This window comes from Choloepus didactylus, chromosome 2, assembly GCF_015220235.1.
Source record: "Choloepus didactylus isolate mChoDid1 chromosome 2, mChoDid1.pri, whole genome shotgun sequence".
NCBI lineage: Eukaryota > Metazoa > Chordata > Mammalia > Pilosa > Megalonychidae > Choloepus > Choloepus didactylus.
The window spans coordinates 181,469,814-181,489,048 of record NC_051308.1 but is presented as its reverse complement, the minus strand read 5'-3'; the positions used below and the strand labels follow the sequence as shown (position 1 = coordinate 181,489,048).

The window sequence follows — 19,235 nt, the reverse complement described above, 5'->3', positions numbered from 1 at the left end:
GAAAAGCCCTTCTTAGTCTTTCGGAATTGAAGAGACAAAGATCAGGTAGATTCTCAATCAAAACCCCCAAAATAGTATGGCCAAGGAACAGGAACAAACATGAGGTGGTTTGAGACTTAACCAAAACTATAATCCAGGCCCAACCAATTTTATTCCGTCAGGGGTGGAGGTGATCAGCCACTTACCCACTCTCCCTCACAGAGTGAAGAGTGAAGGATATCACGTGAAGCCTCTATAGTTCTTTTATATAGTTCATTCAAAATATAAGCAAAAATAAGTAGAATGGAAAGAAATAGAGAAACTTGACTGATAACCATAGGGAAATCACAAACACCAGAAGCAGACCCTGAAATAATCCAGATATTGAGTTATTAATAAAGAGCTTCAAGAGAATCATGATTAATATGTTAATGAACATAGAGAGATGTACAAAATGTATAAAAATGAGACTTTCAAACAAGGATTGAAATCTATGTTAAAGAAAAGATTTTCTAAAATTTAAGGTATGAATATTAAACCTGAAAATAACTCAATGGATGCTTTTAACAGCAGACTAGGCACAGTAGAAAATATGATCAATGAGCTCAAAGAGAAATGAATGGCAAGAACAGAACAGGGACAAAATTTAAAAGCTGACACAATCAATTTCTTTGATGGTTTGAAGCTGTATGTACCCCAGAAAATCATGTTCTTAAAGACGAATCCATTCCTGTGAGTGTAATCCTATTGTAAGTAGGTTTTCATGAGGTTACCTCAGTTAAGGCATGGCCCAGGTTGGGTCTTAATATTCCTGCTGGAAACCTTTACAAGATAATGAAATTCAGACAAAGAGAAAGCCACAGAAGCAAGAAGCTGAAAGCAACAAAACCTGGAAAAGAAGGGAGAAACTAGCAGAGTTGGCCATGTGCCTTGACATGTGACAGAGGAGGCCAGGATCATCAACACCCAGTCTTTAGGAAGCAAGCATCATCTTGATGGTGCTGGATATGGACATTTTCATGGCCCCCAACCTGTAAGCTTGAAAGTTAATTAATTTCCATTGTTAAAAGCCAGCCCATGTTATTGTATCAGCTTTAGCAGCCTAGCAAACTAAGTTTAGTTTGCTAGACAGAGAAGAGAGAGAGAATGGGGCAGAAGCAAAATCTGAAGAGATAATGGTGAAAGATTTCTAAAATCTGTTGCAAGACAGTCCCAAGAATATAGCAAACACCAAGCAGAATAAATAAAAGAAAACCACACATAGTGGTCAAATTTTTGAAAACCAGAGAAAAGAAAATCTCAAAAGCAATCCCATGGAAAAAGGAGGCACCTTCAAAGGAACAGTTAAGACAATCTATTGGTTAACTTTTCAGCAGAAACTCCAGAAGCCAAAAGATAAAAAAGAAACATCCTTAAAGTGCTATAAATTTTGAAAAATCTGCCAACTTAGAATTTTTCACCAATAAAAAATCCTTTAGAAATGACTACAAAAATAAAGACATTATCAGGCAGAAAAGACTGAGAGAATTTATCACTAATAAACCTGCACTGTAAGAAACACTAACTGGAGTTTTTCACTCTAAAGGTATAATAATCCCACATAGAAGCACCAAACTGCAGGAATGAGTAAAGATCTTTGGAAAGAGTAAATATATGGGTAAATATATTAAAATATTACAATTTAAAACAGCTATAATGATAACATCTTGTGAGCTTTATAAAATATGTAGAAAGAAAATGTCTGACTACAATATCATAAAGGAGAATTAGTAGAATTAAACTGTTGGGAGACTTTAGCATTGTTTAGGATGTGATAAAAGTACTAATATAAGATAGACTGTAATAAGCTGTGGATGCATATTGAAGTTTTTAGGATAGCCATTTAAAAAATAATACAAGAATGTTTCACTAGAAAAAGCTAGTAGAGAAGAAAATTGTAATGATAAAAAGTAGATAACTGCCAGAAAAAGGAAGGAAAGAATGAAAAGGACAAAAAACAGATGGGATAAATAGAAAACAAATATCAAAGTAGAGACCTAAATCCTAACATATAAGTAAATACACTAAATGTGGATAAACTGAAAACACCAATAAAGGACAAAGATTTCACGTAGACATTTTTCTTAAAAACATCCTTTATAAGACATTTAAATATAAGCAAACATGTAGGTTGAAAGTGAAAGGATGGAAAAAGATATATCACACACAAATACTACCAAAAGAAATCTGATGTGGTCATATTGATTTCATGCTACTAGAAATCAGAATACATTTCACAATGATAAAGTGTCAAATTAGAACATCTGAATAGTCTTATACTTGTGAATAAAATTAAATCTGTATTTTAAAACTTCCTACAAAGAAAATTCAAGGCCCAGGCAGCTTTACCATTGAAGATGTAATGATTCTTAATTTGTATGCAGCTAAAAACACAACTTCAAAATATACAAAGCAAAAGGAAGAATAGACAAATCCACAGTCATGGTTTGAGGTTTTCACACAGCTTTCTCGATGTTTTCTGGAATAGGTAGACAAAAAAAGTCAGTAAGGATGTAGATTTGAATATTACAAATAACCTACTTGGCTTAATTGGCATTATTTAAAAAACTAAACCCAGCAATACAGAATACATAGTCTTTCACATACACATGGGATTTGTATCAAAATAAACCACATGCTGAGCCATATGATGTATTTCAGTATCCCAGAGGATTCAAATTATATAGAATATATTCCCCTGACCATGTGAAATTAAATTAAAAATCAGTAATAAAAAGGTAACTAGAAAAACCCAAACTGGATGGAAGTTAAGCAATACATTTAATAAGCCAAAGTTTGAGAAGAAATCACAATGGAAATTAGAAAATATTTTGAGCTAAACAATGAAAATGTGGCTTATCAAAATGAGTTGGCTGCAGCTAAAAGAATAATTAAAGGAAATTTTAAAGCTTTAAATAGCAAACAATAAAAGTTGAAAGTCAATAATCTGAGCTTCCATCAAGAAGCTAGCTAAAGAACAAATTAAACCCCAATAGAGTCAGAATGAGGAAATAATAAAATAATTAAGTCAGTGGAACAGAAAGCATAGAATTTTTAAAAGAAAAAATCAAAAGTTGGTTCTTTGAAAACATTAACAAAATTGATAAACCACTAATAAAACTGACTAAGGAAAAGAGAGAGAATACACAAATGAACAAAAGTAGGAATGAAAAAGGAAGCCTGACTGCAGTCTTTCAGTAAGAAGAAAATAGGAAAACAGCACAATTTAATGCCAATATATTTGACAGCTTTAATAAATTAAACAAATACAATTTACCAAAACTGACACAAGAAGAATTAGAACATCTGAATAGTCTTATACTTGTGAATAAAATGAATCTGTATTTTAAAACTTTCCTACAAAGAAAATTCAAGGCCCAGGTAGCTTTACCAGTGAATTTTTCCAGACATTTAAGAAAAAAAGAATACTAATATTTCCCAAATGCCTATAAGCAAACTAGGAATGTCTTCAATTTGATAAAAAGCATCTATTAAAATACTTACAGCTAACAACATGAGATGTCTACTCCCAGCCTTTTTCAACCTCGCTCTTGAGGTCCTAACCAGTTCAATTAGACTATAAAAAGAAATAAAAGTCATAAAGGAATAAACTGTAATATAACTGTAAAAACTTCTAAGGGTTCTACAAAAAAATCAATTAGAATTAGTAAGTGAATTTAACAAGGTCACAGGATACAAGGTCACTATAAAAATCAATTATATTTCTATATGCTAACAACAAATACTAGAAAATATAATTTAAAAATTTTCATTTATAGTGGTATAAAAAACATAAAGTACTTAGGTCTACATTTAGCAAAAGACACAAAACTTCTACAATGAAAACTATAAAATATTGCTGAGATAAATTAAAGAAGCCTAAATGAATGGACATATTATGTTCATAGATTGGAAGACCCAATATTGTTAAGATGTCAGTTCTTCCAAACTTATCTATAGTTTTAATGCAATCCTTGTCAAAATCCCCAGAGGTGGGTTTTTGTTTTTGCTTTTTTAAGTATTTGAAAAGCAGGCTCTAAAATTTATTGCAAATGTGGAGGACCTAGAATAGACAAAACAACTTTGAAGAAGGGAAAAAAAGCAAAGTTGGAGGACTTACACTACCTGATTTCAAGTCTTTTATACAGCTATAGAAGTTTTCAAGACACTGTTGTGTTGGTAATTATGTCAATATATATGCCAAAACATATATAAATCAATAGAGCAGAATAGATTCCAGAAGTATACCCTCAGAAATAAAGACATTGATTTTTGATAAAGGTGCCAAATTAATTCAACAGTGAAAGGACAGGAATTGCAACAAATGGTTACTGGATAAACTGGATATCAAATATGGATTTCTGTTACTACCTTAAACCTTACTCAAATATTAATTCAAAATTTATCATGGATCTACATGCAAAAGCTAATACCATACAATTTGTAGAGGATACCAGGAGAAAATCTTCATGACCTTCAGGTAGGCAAAAATATCTTAGGAAGCAAAAAGCACTAATTATTAATGAAAAAAATATAAATTGAACTTCATCAAAATTAAAAACTCTGCTCTTTAAAAAACACCATTGCAGAATGAATAGGCAGGTGACAGATTGGGAGAAAATATTCACAATAAATATATCTGACAGAAGTTTTCAAGATATATAAAGTGACAGAAGTCTTATATTCAGGATATATAAAGGACTCAATGCAACTCAATAATAAGAAAAATTAAAAATTTTCTAAAGACATGAAATGACTTCGCAAAAGTAAATATACAAATAGCCAGTAAGCCTGTGAAAAGAAGATCAACATCAGTAATCATCAGGTAATGCAAATTAAAACCAAAATGAGTGGAGTGACATCACCAAGATGGTGCAGTGAGATGCTTCAGACTTCTGTCCCATCACAGAAGTTTTAAACAACAAGCAAAAACTGGCAGAATCATCTTTTTCAGAACTCTGGAAAGCAGTTAAAGCTGGAAAAGAATCAAATTAAGGAAAAGGCAACTTAAAAATATAGGAAAACCTTATGACATCTTTGCTGGCCCTTCCCTTACCAATCCCCAGAACAGTGCAGAGCCAGGATGCATTACCAGTGCAGGTCCCTTGTCCCAGTACTAGAGGGAGCAGAGTAACCCTTATGTGCATATTGTGGTGAATGTATGTATGTTTCAATCCATCTGATGGTAGCCTGAGGTCTGAACCAGGATGCTTGTTTTGGGTCACTGGTCCCAGAATTTGCTCTGGAAGTAGAAGTAGCTTTTAGAGCAGCTAAAATATTGCAAGAAAACAAACTGCAGCTGCTTGAGGCAAGGGATTACTGGCTTTAAGACATATAATACAGCATCTAGGACTAGGAGGAAGGACTGAAAATTTCCTGGGGGAAGAGAGGCATTTGAAGTATGCTTGTAAACAGGGAAATTCATAAGGCCACAGCATACATCCATGCCCAGGACTAGATGCTAGCTCAGAAAAGACTGGCGAGGACCCTACATGTTCAGCCCAGGATGTTTTTTAGACTTATTGTTACACTGACTAAGCTCTGAGGGACAGCTCACACAGAGCCAATCTGCAGAGGCTGGGAAAATCATTTCTTTCTTCCATTTCCTCTTTCTTTCCTTCTTTCCTTTTCTTTTTATTTTTTTTTCATTATTCCTGACATTCAAGGAAATTTCAGTTGTAACACTACCTGGATAAAAACTTAAGAAACAGAAACTTCAGTGACTAAATTCCAGAGTTAACACATATAATATTAAAATATTATAATATCCTGTTTGCAATTAAAAGATCACATGGCATACAGAGAATTGGGAAATAAAGACTGAGGACCAAAAGAAAACATCAGAGTGAGCCCAGATTTTTAATATATCAAAGACTTTTAAAGACCTGTCTTATATATGCTCAAACAGCTAAAGGAAAACACAAAGATCTAAAGGAAATCAGGAAAATGATATAGTAACAAAATGATAAGTTCAGTAAGAAATAGAAATTTTAAAAAGGAAGCAAACAGAAATACTGGAGGTGAAGACCACAAATACTGAAATTAAAAATTCTTAGAGAGGTGCTGACAGAAGAAAGAATTAGTGAACTTGAAGATAGGACAATTGATGTTATCCAGTCTGAGGAACAGAAAGCAAAAAGGATGAAGGAAATTGAACAGAGAGACACACTCAAACATACCAGTACACGCTTTATGGAAGTCCCAGAAGAGAAGAAAGATAGAAAGGGACAGAAATAAATTTGAAGAATTGATGGGTGAAAACTTCCCAAATTTAATGAAAGACACAAATATCCAAGAAGTTCAAAAACGATAAACTCAGATCAACTCTGAGACACATTATAATCAAAGTGTCAAATGCCAAAAGCAAAGAGAATATCCTGAAAGCAGCAAGAAAGGAGCAACCCATGCACAAGGGAGCCTCAATAGCATTTAGTGTTGATTTCACATGAGGAACCAAGGAGGCAAGAAGTTAGTGGGATGTTATATTTAAAGTGATTACAGAAGAAAACCTGCCAACCAAGAACTCTATATCTGGCAAAACTGCCTTTCACAAATTAAAGAGAGATTGAGACATTCTCAGGAAACAAAAGCTGAGGAAATTCATCACCACAAGATCAGCCCTACCAAAAATGCTGAAGGGAACTCTTCAAGTTAAAAGGAAAGGACACTAGACACTAGATCAAAGACACGTGAAGAAATAAAGATCTCTGGTAAAGGTTAATATATGGGTAAATATAAATGCCAGTATTTTGGTTTTTAATCCACTTTCTACTTTCTACAGGATCTAAAATACAAATTCATAAAAGTAATGACAAATATATGGATTTGGACACAGAATGTATAAATATAATTTGTGACAAGAACAACATAAAGGTGGGGGAATGGAGGGATATGGGAACAAAGTTTATGTATGCTAGTGAGGTTAAGTTGATATCAAATCAAATGAAATTGTTGTAGATTTAGGATGTTAAATTTAAGCCCCATGGTAACCACAAAGAAAATATCTGAAAAATATATGTAGAAGGAAATGAGAAGGTATGCTAAGTGGTTCACTACAAAAGATCAACTAAATGCTAAAATAGATGGTAATGGAAGATTCAAGGGATGAAAAAGGTATAAGGTTTACAAAACCCAAATATCATCTGGCAGAAGTGAGTCTTGCATTATCAGTAGTTACTTTAAATGTAAATGGACTTCTACTCTTAGTCAGAAGTCAGGTGTTGGCAGAATGGGTAAAAATGTATGACCCAACTGTTTGTTGTTTACAAGAAACTCACCTTAAATTCACAGACACAAGTAATTTGAAAGTGAAAGGATGGAAAAGAAGCCATGCAAATAATAACCAAAAGAGAGCTGGGGCGGCTATATTAATATTTTAAAAATTGACTTTAAGTCAAAAACTGTCTAAAAGGACAAAGAAGGACTGTATATATTGAGAAGGGCCAATTCATCAAAAAGATATAACAATTGTAAACATATATGCACCTTACAACAGACCTCTAAAATATGAGACACAAACATTGACATATTTGAAGGGAGAAATAGATGGCTCTACATTAATAGTAGGAGACCTCAATAAACCACTTTGATTAATGAACAGGATATCTAGACTGAAGATCAAGAAGGAAATAAATGAACAATACTATAAATCATTTAGATCTGAAAAACCTATACAAAATGTTTCATCCAACAACTACAGAATACACATTCTTCTCAAATGCACATGGATCATTTTCCAGGATAGAGCATATGTTAAGTCACAAAACAAGTCTCAGTAAATTTAAAAAGATTGAAATCATACATAGTATCATCTGCAATCACAGTAGAAAGAAGCTAGATATCAATAACATATGGAAAACTGGGAAATTCACATATATGTAGAAATTAAACCCTGCACTCTTAAATAACCAATGGGCCAAAGAACAAATCACAAGGGAAATTAGGCTATATCTTGAGATGAATGAGAATGAAAATACAACATACCAAACCTTATTGGGTACAGCAAAAGAAGTGCTCAGATGGAAATTATAGCTGTAACTGCTTACATTAAAAAAGAAAGGTCTGAACCTCACTCCTGGAAGAACTAGAAAAAGAACCAGAAACTAAACCCCAAAGCAAGCAGGAGGGGGGATGTGATAAAGATTAGAGTGGAAATAAATGAAATAGAGAAGCAGTAGAGGGAATCAATGAAAACAAAAGTTGGTTCTTTGAAAAAATCAATAAAATTGCCAACCATTAGCCAAACTGACAAAGAAAAAAGAGAAAGGACACAAATAACTAAGCTCAGAAATGAAAACAGAGATATTTCTACTAACCTTACAAACTACCTACATTAACTCAAGAAGGAATAGAAGATCTCAACAGACCAATAACAAGTAAAGAGAATAAATCAGTAATCAAAAAACCCTCAGAGTTCCCAGAAAATGATGAATTAGGGGAGGCAGAGCATAATTCTCTGTGGAAAACATTAGCTAAAGAAGAGAAAGCACCCAGAATGGCAGTTCCAAGGTGCCACTGGCTTGGCAGGGACTTCTACACCACATAGTGAGGACCTAGCTGGAGAGGCCAAGAGACTACATCTAGAATGGGTGAATGTCAGGCCCAGAATGATACCAGGGAAAAGCAGTTGGAGCTGGCAGACCAGTGTGGAAGGGGGCAGCTTTCCATGCCCTGCACACCCATCCCAACAGTTGGCTGGAGAGATAACCCTTCACAGCCCTGTGGCCAAGAGCACCCATGAGGGAACTCAGAATTCAGCAGTCTTGTGACTGCACTCACTCTTCCTCCACAGAAGCCCTCCATGTGTGCAGTTGAGAGGCAAGGGTGCTGCATGGAAGTAGCAAGAGCCCCTTCCCAACCCCAGGGATTCGCAGGTGCACAGTGGACAGGGACTGCAATATATTTGAACTGGAAGGTGAGACACACAGCTCTGCAGCCCCGGAGTAGTCTACCCACAGGCCTGGGCATAGTCAGGACCACTGTGCCTGGAGTAGACTCCCTGCTGAACTGCCCAGGACCCACTCCCCTCCCGCAGGGTGTGCAGTCCCAAGTGCACATGGAAAATTGGTGTGTTGAATGGATTTTCACCCAGTTTGGACCCTACTCAGTGCATAGACAAAGTTGGGGGAGAACTGGCTTGAGGATAAGAGCTGGCTCTTGAGCACCATATACTGGTAGGACAGGGAAAGTGCATTCCACCAAGCTGTAGCTCTGCCCAAATATAGATAAATGTTCAAATAATCCTGCACATCTTAAAATAACCTTATCAAGATAAGCAAATGCCATGAGGGCAACAGAAAATTATAAATCATATGAAGAAACCGGAAGATATGAACAACCCAAATGAGCAAATTAAAAAGCCAGAAGAGACACAGAACTTGGAGCAATTCATCAAAGAAGTGAACACAAATCTCCAAAACAACTTCAAAGAGATGGCTAAAGATACAAAGGACACAAAAAAGACCCTAGAAGAGCATAAAGAAAAGTTTGAAAGAGTAAATTTTAAAATAGAAGATCTTATGGAAATAAAAGATACTGTTGATCAACTTTAAAATATACTTGAGACAGAACAGTAGATTTGAACAGGCAGAGGAAAGAATTCGTAAACTAGAGGACAGTGCGAAAGCACAAAAAAAGAAATGGCAAAAAAATTCAAAAAATTTGAAATGGATCCCAGGGAAATGATGGACAACATGAAGCACACAAATAGAAGAATCATTGGTGTTCCAGAAGGTGAAGAGAAAAGGGCTAGAAAGAGTATTCAGAGACATTGTTGGGGAAAACTTCCCAATCCTTTTAAATAACATAAATATGCAAATCAAAGATGTGCAACGAACTACAAATAGAATAATGCCAAATAAACCCTTTCAATATATATTCTGATCAGGTTGTCAAATGCTGAAGAGAAGCAGAAAGTTCTGAAAGCAGCAAGAGAGAAATGATTCACCACATATAAGGGAAACAACATAAGACTAAGTACTGACTGCTCAGTGGGCACCATGGAGGCAAGAAAGCAATGGTATGACATATTTAAAATTATAAAAGAGTAAAACTTGCCAGCCATGAATTCTTTATCCAGCAAAGCTCTCCTTCAAAATTGAGGGAGAGTTTAAAATTTTCACACACAAATAAATGCTGAGAGAATTTGTTAATAAGAGACATGTCCTGCAAGAAATACTAGAGGGAGCTCTACCGGCTGAGAAAAAAGAAAGGAGAGAGAGGCCTGGAAAAGGGCACAGAACTTTCCATGGAGGTGTGGCCCCGCCCATTCAGCATGGGCCTTGATTAGTTTACTGGAGCACTATATAAGCTCAGACAGAAGGAGCGAGCTTTGCTACAACCAAGAGGGACACTTTGAAGAATGCACAGGAGCTGAGAGAGGAACTACAGTTTACAGAGGCATTTTGGAGATGGCCTTTGAAAGCAGACTTTTGCTCCTAAGAGAGGACAAATGCCCCAAGAGCAACTGAGTGTGTATTTTGGAAAGAAGCTGAAGCCTAGAGAGGAATGTCCTGGGAGAAAGCCATTTTGAAACCAGAACTCGAGCAGACGCCAGCCACATGCCTTCCCAGCTAACAGAGGTTTTCCAGACACCAATGGCCATCCTCCATTGAAGGTACCTGATTATTGATGTGTTACCTTGGACACTTTATGGCCTAAGACCGTAACTGTGTAACCAAATCAACCCCTTTTGTAAAAGCCAATCCATTTCTAGTGTTTTGCATTCCAGCAGCATTAGCAAACTAGAGCACCAAAGGATAAGATGACTGATTCAAGAACTGCCTTCACAGTAATAACATTGAATGTGAATGGATTAAGCTCCCCAATTTAAAGATACAAATCAGCAGAATGGCTTAAAAAATAGGAACCATCAGTATACTGTTTACAAGAGACTCATCTTTGACCCAGATACACAAAGAGATTGAAAGTGAAAGGATTGAAAAAATATTTCACGCAAGCTAGAGCCAAAAGAAAGCAGTGGTAGCAATACTAATATCAGATAAAATAGACCTTAAATGCAAAGATGTCATAAGAGACAAAGAAGGACACTATGTACTAATAAAAGGGAAGGTTCATCAAAAAGAAATAACAATCATAAATGTGTATGCACCCAATCAAGGTGCTCCAAAGTACATGAGACAAACACTGGCAAAACTCAAGGAAGCAGTAGACATTTCTACAATAATCATGGGAGACTTCAATATACCACTCTCTTCTATAGATAGAACCAGACAAAGGACCAATAAGGAAATCAAGAACCTAAACGATGTGATAAATGAATTAGACTTAATAGACATATAGAGCATTATAACCCAAATTACCAGGATACACATTCTTCTCTAGTGCTCATGGAATTTCTCCAGGATAGATCCTATGCTGAGACATAAAATAAGCCTCAATAAATTTAAAAAGATTGAAATTCTTCAAAGCACATTCTCTGATGACAGGAATACAACTAGAAGTCAATAACCATCAAAGAACCAGAGCATTTACAAATATGTGGAGGTTAAACAACATACTCCTAAGCAATCAGTGAGTCAAAGAAGAAATTGCAAGAGAAATTTCTGAATATCTAGAGATGAATGAAAATGAGAACACAACTTATCAAAACCTATAGGATGCAGTGAAGATGGTGCTGAGGGGAAAATTTATAGCTCTGTATACATACATTAAAAAGGAAGAAAGAGCTAAAATCAAAGAAATAATGGAACAACTGAAGAAGCTAGAGAATAATCAGCAAACTAACCCTAATGCCAGTAGAAGAAAAGAAATAACAAGGATTAAAGCAGAAATAAATGATATGGAGAACAAAAAAAAATGATAGAATAAATAAAACCAAAAGTTGGTTCTTTGAGAAGAAGATCAACAAGATTGACAACCCCTTAGCTAGACAGACAGAGTAAAAAAGAGAAAAGACCCAAATAAACAAAATCATAAATGAGAGAGGGGACATTACTGTGGATCCCGAAGAAATTTTTTACAAAATCATTATAGTTAACACCTTTCTGGAAATAGCTGAAATTGTGGAACTGTAACCCTTAGCATTCTTCAAAATTTGCTCTCTTAACTACTTGTTGGAGCATACTTTCAACATTATCACTGTTACCTATATATGTTAAAGTTCATAATTTAAAAATTGCTTAAAAGAAAATGCCTCAACAAAGAAAAATCCAGGACCAGACAGCTTCACTGGTGAATTTTAGCAACTATTCAAGGAAGTAACACCAATCCTTCTCAAATTCTACCAAAAAAATTGAAGAGAAGGGAACACTTCCTAACTAATTCTTTTAGGTCTTCATCACCCTAACACCAAACCCAGATAAAGACAGCAGAAAAAGAAAATTACAGATCACTGTCTCTTACGAATATAGAGACCAAAATCTTCAACGAAACACTGGAAAACTGAATCCAGCAGTGTGGTAGGTTGAATAATGTCCTCCTTAAAGACTCTTTCAAGTCCTAACCCCAGTCCTGTGATTGTGAACTCATTTATAAATGGTATCTTTGAGGATACTATTAAGATGAGGCCAAACTGAATCAGGATGGGATTTAACCTGTTATGACTGTCATCCTTATAAGGAAAAGAAATTGGGATGGGGAAGTACAAGCCACGGGAGGATCTAGAAAGTGACAGATTACCATGTGTCAGAGGCAGAGACTGATTGCCAGAGAGCCACAACCAGGAAACTACAAACTTCAGAGAAGGTATGGCCTAACATTTCCTTTATTTTGCACTTTTAAGCCCTAAATTATGAACCAATAAATCCCTGTTGTTTAATTCAACGAGTGTGTAGTGCTTTTGTTATAGTAGCCCTGGTAAATTAATACAAACAGTATGTGGAAGGATTATACAACATGATCAAGTGAGATTTATCCCAGGAATGCAAGGGTAGTTCAACATAAGAAAATCAACTGATATAATACAATTAATAGAATGAAGGTAAAAATATCTTCAAAATTATTGCATAAAGGCTTTTGACAAAATTCAGCTCCCTTCCTTGATACAAACACTCAGAAAACTAGGAATAGAAGGCAAATTAATTAAACATGATAAAAAGGAATATTTGGAAAACCCACTGCTGACATTATGCTCAATGATGAAAGACTGAAAGGTTCTCTCTAAGATCTAGAATAAGACAAGGATGCCCACTGTTACCACTGTTATTCAACATAGTGCTGGAAGTTCTAGCCAGAAGAATTAGGCAAGAGAAAGAAATAAAAGGCAACCAAATTGGAAAGTAAGAATAAAACTTTCACTATTTGCTGATGAAATGATCTATATATAGATAATCCCAAAAATCTACAGCAAAGCTACTAGAGCTAACAATGAATTCAGCAAAGTGGCAGGATACAACACACAAAACTTAGTAGTGTTTCTATACACTAATAATGCGCAATCTGAGGAAGAAATCAAGAAAAAAATTCCATTTACAATACTAACTAAATGAAATATCTAGGAATAAATTTAACCAAGGATGTAGGGACTTATACACAGAAACTACAAAACTTTGCTAAAGGAAATCAAAGAAGAGCTAAATAAATGGGGGGGGGGGGGCATACCATGCTCATGAATTGGATGACTAAGTATTGTTAAGATGTCAATTATACCAAAATGATTTACAGATTCAATACAAACCTAATCAAAGTTCCAATAACCTACTTTGCAGAAATGGAAAAGCCAATCATCAAATTTAATCATCAAAGGAATGAAGTAAGGGGCCCCTAATAGCCAAAACCATTTTGAAAAAGAAGAACAAAATTGGAGAACTCAAACTTCCTGACTTTAAAACTTACTACAGAAATGCAGTGGCCACAACCATATGATGCTGGCAGAAGGATAGGTATATAGAACAAAGGAATAAAATTGAGAGTTCAGAAATAGACCCCTCATATCTATGGCTGATTGATTCTTCACAAGTCTACCAAGTTCACTCAATTGGAAGAGAATAATTCCTTCAACAAAAGATGCTGGGAGTACTGGATACCATAAGCAAAAGAAGGAAGGAGGGCCCCTATCTCAACCATGTACAAAAATTAACTCAAAATGGATCAAAGACCTAAAAAGAAAAACTAGAATTATAACTCCTAGAGGTATCGTCAGTATCTTGTGTTAGGCAATGGTTTCTTAGACTTTACACCCAAAGCGCAAGCACTAAAAGAAAAAATAGATAAATGGGACTTTATTAACATTAATAACTTTTGCACCTCAAAGGACTTTATCATGAAAGTGAAAAGACAGCCTAGACAATGGGAGAAAATATTTGGAAACCATATATCCGAGATGGGTTTATTTTCCAGAATATATAAAGAAATCCTACAACATAGCAATAAAAAGATAAACAACCCAATTTAAAAATGGGCAAAACACTTGAACAGACCTTTCTCCAAAGAGGATATACAAATATCCTCTTTGAGCACATGGAAAGATGCTCAAAATCATTAGGTATTAGGAAAATGCAAATCAAAACCAATCTGAGATGCTATTTTAAATGACATTATTTTAAAAAGCAGAAAATTATAACTGTTAGGATGTACAGAAATAGGAACACCTGTTCGTTGCTGGTGGGAATGTAAAATAGTGGACCTGCTGTAGAAGATAGTTTGGCAGTTCCTGAGAAAGCTAAGTATAGAATTGCCATATGACCCAGCAATCTCACTACTAGGCATATATCCAAAAGAATTGAAAGAGGGATTTGAACAGATATTTGCACACCAGTGTTCATAGCAACATTATTCACAACTGTATAAGATGGAAGCAACCCAAGTGTCCATCAGCTGATGAATAGATAAACAAAATGTGGTATATACATACAATGGAATGTTATTCAGCATTAAAAAGGAATGAAGTTCTGATTCATGCAACAACATGGGCGAACCTTAAAGGCATCATGTTGAGTGAAATAAGCCAGACACCAAAGGGCAAATTGTATCATCTCACTAATATGAAAAAATTAGAATAAGCAAACTCATAGAGTCAGAATCTAGAATATAGGTTACCAGGGACTGGGTTAGGGTTAGGGAATGGGGAATTAATGCTTAAGTTTTACCAAATTTTTCACAGCACTGAATTTTATATGTGAGTATAGGTAAAAGGGGAAATTTTAGGTTGTATATATATTACTAGAATAAAAATTAAGAGAAAAAACATAGGATAGTACAACACAGTGAACCCTGTTGTAAACAGTGGACTGTGGTTAGCACTACAATTATAAATAAAAGTGTTCTTTCATGAATTATACCAACTGTACCACACTAATGCAAGTTGTTAGTAATAGAATGGTATATGGGAACTCTGTATTTTATACGTTTTATGCATGATATTTCTGTCAGCCTACAACTTCTAACTTCTCTAACAAAACTATAATTAATTTTAAAAAGAAAAAAAAAAAATCCAACAGCTTTCTTTGTAGAAATGGAAAAGGCAATCATCAAATTCATATGGAAGGGTAAGGGCCCCAAATAGCCAAAAACATTGTGAAAAAGAAGAAACTTGTAGGAGTCAAACTTCCTGATTTCAAAACTTATTGTAAAGATATAGTAATCAAAACTGTGGCACTGGCACAAAGACAGACATTTAGATCAACAGAATTGAGGATTTAGAAATCAACCCACACTTATGACTAATTGATTTTTGACAAGGGTTCCAAGTCCACTCAATGGGGAAAGAATAGTTTCTTCAACAAACAGTGCTGAAAAAACTGGATATCCACATGCAAAAGAATGAGAGGACCCCTACCTCACACCATATAAAAAAACAATCAACTCAAAATGGCTGGTCAGTGACCTAAATGTAAGAGCTGAACTATAAAACTCTTCAAAGAAAACATACAGAATTATCTTTAGAAACCTGTGTTAGGCAACAGGTTCTTAGACTTTACACCAAAGGCCTGTATAGCAGCAACAACAAAATAAAGTGTATTTCATCAAAATTTTAAAAATTTGTGTATTAAATGACATTATCAAGAAAGTGAAAAGACGGCCAACAGAATAGGAGAAAATATTTGGAGGCCATATATCTGATAAGGGTTTAATACCTGGAATATATAAAGAATTGCTACAACTCAACAACAAAAAGCAAAACAACCCAATTAGCAAATGGGTAAAGGATTTGAATAGAATTTTCTCTGAAGAAGATATACAGTCAATAAACAGATGAAAAGATGCTCAACATCATTAGTCATTATGGAAGTGCACATTAGAACCACAATTAGATACTACTTCACACCCACTAAAACGGCTATTATATTTTTTTAATGGAAAATAAGTGTTGAAGAGGATGTGAAGAAATAAGAACCCTGTACATTGTTGGTAGGAACGTAAAATGGTGCAGTTACCCTGGAAAGCAGTTTGATATTTCTCAGATGTTAAATATAGAATTATCTCATGATCTAGCAATTCCACTCTGTGATTATACTCAAATTTACAGCAAGGGCTTGTACAGATATTTATACAGCAAAGTTCATAATGGTATTATTCACAATAGCTAAAAGGTGAAAGGAGCTTAAGTGTCCATCAACAGATAAAAGATTAATAAAATGTGGTGTATAATATACAATAGAATATTATTCAGTCATTAAAAAGGAATGGAGTTCTGATGCATGCCACAACATGGATGAACCCTGAAGGCATCATGTTGAGTAAAATAAGACAGATGCAAAAGAACAGATATTCTATGATTTCACTTTTTAAAAATAACTAGAATATGCAACTTCATAGGGCTTGAAAGTAGATTATAGGTTGCCCAGGGTCGGGGGGAATGGGGAGTTAATGATTAAAGGGTATTGAGTTTTTGTTCAGTGTGATGAAAAAGCTTTGGTAATGGATGATGGTGACAGTAGCACTACACTGTGAATGTAATCAATACCACTGAACTGTATACTTGAAAGTGGTTAAAATGGGAAATTTTAATGTATATATAATAGTAAAAATTATAAAATATGAGATACTACTTCATACCCATTAAAATGGCTAAAATCAATGGGATGCTGGTGAATGTTTAATAGCAGACTCTCTGGGGAGAAAGGCCTGATTTGCATCATTTGCCATTTTCAGGGGTGTTATTTTCCCACCATGCCTGATTTCACGATACCAGCATGATATTATTGAAGCAGAGCTGGGAAGAGATGCTAACAATCAGCTCTAGTGAGCCAGTATGAGCCAGCTTCAGCACACCACTGGCTAAAATTAATGACTTGATAATACCAAGTAAGGACGTGAAGTCACTGGTCCTGTCATACATTGCTGTATACATTTTTGTACCATTTTACATGCCCAGAACCAATTTGGAACACAGTTTAGCAGTTTCTTATAAAGTTAAACATGTACCTGCTCTGATTCAGTAATTCCACTCCTGAGTATTTACCCAAGATAAATGAAAACATTTATTCACAAAAATACTTGTACACAAATGTTTATAGCAGCTTTAATAATATCCCAAACTGGAAACAACTCTAATGTCCAATAGTTGAATGTATAAAAAATTGTATTCTATTCATAAGTAGAATAGTCACAGCAATAAAAATAAATGAATTGTTGATACATGCAACAACATGGAATAATAATGAGGGGATTATCATGAGTGGAAAAAAGCACAGTAACAAAAGCATATATGCCGTACAATTCAATTTATATGAAGTTTTGCTACAGGCAAAACTAATCTATGGTGGATGGAAATCAGAACAGTGGTTGTCCAAAATGTCAAGGGAGAATGATTGGGAAGGAGCAAGGAGGAACTTTCTGGAGTAATGAAAATATTCCAGATCATGCTTGCAGTGGTGGTTCTGCAGGTGTATACCTTTGTCAGAATTGTCAATCTGAACACTTAAAATTTATTCATTTTATCGTCTGTAAATTACACTTCAACAAAGTTGATTTTGGTCCCTCATCTCCAATGCTAAGAAAGGTGTGCAGAGCTACTGAGAAGTTGGCTTCTTGGGAGGACTGGCTGAAGTGAGGTCTTTTTCCCCGCGCTTTGGGACCTTTTGTGCTGTGTGGAAGGTTAAATCCAGTTCCTGTTTCTCCACCTTGCCCAGAAATGGAAGTCCCATTGCTGTTTCTGCTCCATGTATCGTGGAAGATACCATTGAGTTTCTGCTATCATCTCTGGTAACAGTGCTGAATTCTGGGGACATAATTTTGCCTGGGTTTATTATTTTAGGGATGGATGGTGACCATGCTTTCTAAATTTGGTGGGTGGCATGAATAATTATATTTTACAGCCTAACCTCAGAGAACTTTGGATCCAGTTGCTGAGACAAGAGGCATAAGATTAAATGTTAAAAACAATATAAGAGAGAGAGTGGGTCGTCTGGCTTCCGAGTGGGAACCTTCATGTCATGTGCCATGAGAGAGAATTCAAAATGGGTGATATTGAGAAGGGCAAGAAGATTTTTGTTCAGAAGTGTGCCCAGTGCCACACCCTGGAAAAGGGAGACAAGCACAAGACTGGGCCAAATCTGCATGGTCTGTTAGGGCGGAAGACAGGTCAGGCCCCCGGATTCTCTTACAACAGATGCCAACGAGGTCGAACACGTCACTTGGGAAGAAGAGACACTGATAGAGTATTTGGAGAATCCCAAGAAGTACATCCCTGGAACAGAAATGAACTTTGCTGGCTTAAGAAGAAGGCAGAAAGGGCAGACTTGATAGCTTATCTCAAAAAAGCCAGTAATTAGTAATACTTGGCCACTGCATTATTTATTATAGAACAGAGATGTCTTGTGGCTTTTTTACATGTACCATATTAATTTGATCTCATACACCAGAATTCAGATCATGAATGGCTGATAAGATATTTTTGTTGGACAGTCCTTAGTTAAAGAAGATGAGCTTATGGTTAAATGAATATGATCAAGCTTTTTGAATTTTGATAGTAATTCTGGTTCAGCAAGTGCCATTTCCCCCTTCTAAACATATGATTGGACTTGAGGCTAAGTTGAATTAGTAATGGTCAACTTTTCAAAAAGATGGTGAATGCCAAACTCACAACCTATAGGAGATTGGTTTTATATTTAGATTTATGTAACTGGTTTTATGAATATATTTAAATACTAGGGAAATCCCTTCACTGTCTCATAGAATAGAGCAGGACTCATCTGGGTTTCAACTCGTGTTTATCAGCCTGTTTAAAGGCAGGTGCTGAAAATAAGGTAGCTATGTCCGCTTTATCTTTCTGGTCTTAAATGTGTCAATCTCATTAAAATTCCGTGTATCTGAAA

At 35.3% G+C, this 19,235-nt stretch overlaps 1 protein-coding gene across 1 annotated transcript in view; it reads left to right on the top strand.

Annotated features, from left to right (window-relative positions):
* Nucleotides 1-19,235, top strand: part of UBE2U (ubiquitin conjugating enzyme E2 U) — an 84,082-nt gene that overhangs the window by 31,919 nt on the left and 32,928 nt on the right. Inside the window, exon 9 of the mRNA XM_037809430.1 lies at nt 18,530-18,599. Coding sequence (XP_037665358.1) covers nt 18,530-18,599 — 70 coding nt within the window. The remainder of the gene's footprint in view (nt 1-18,529; nt 18,600-19,235) is intronic.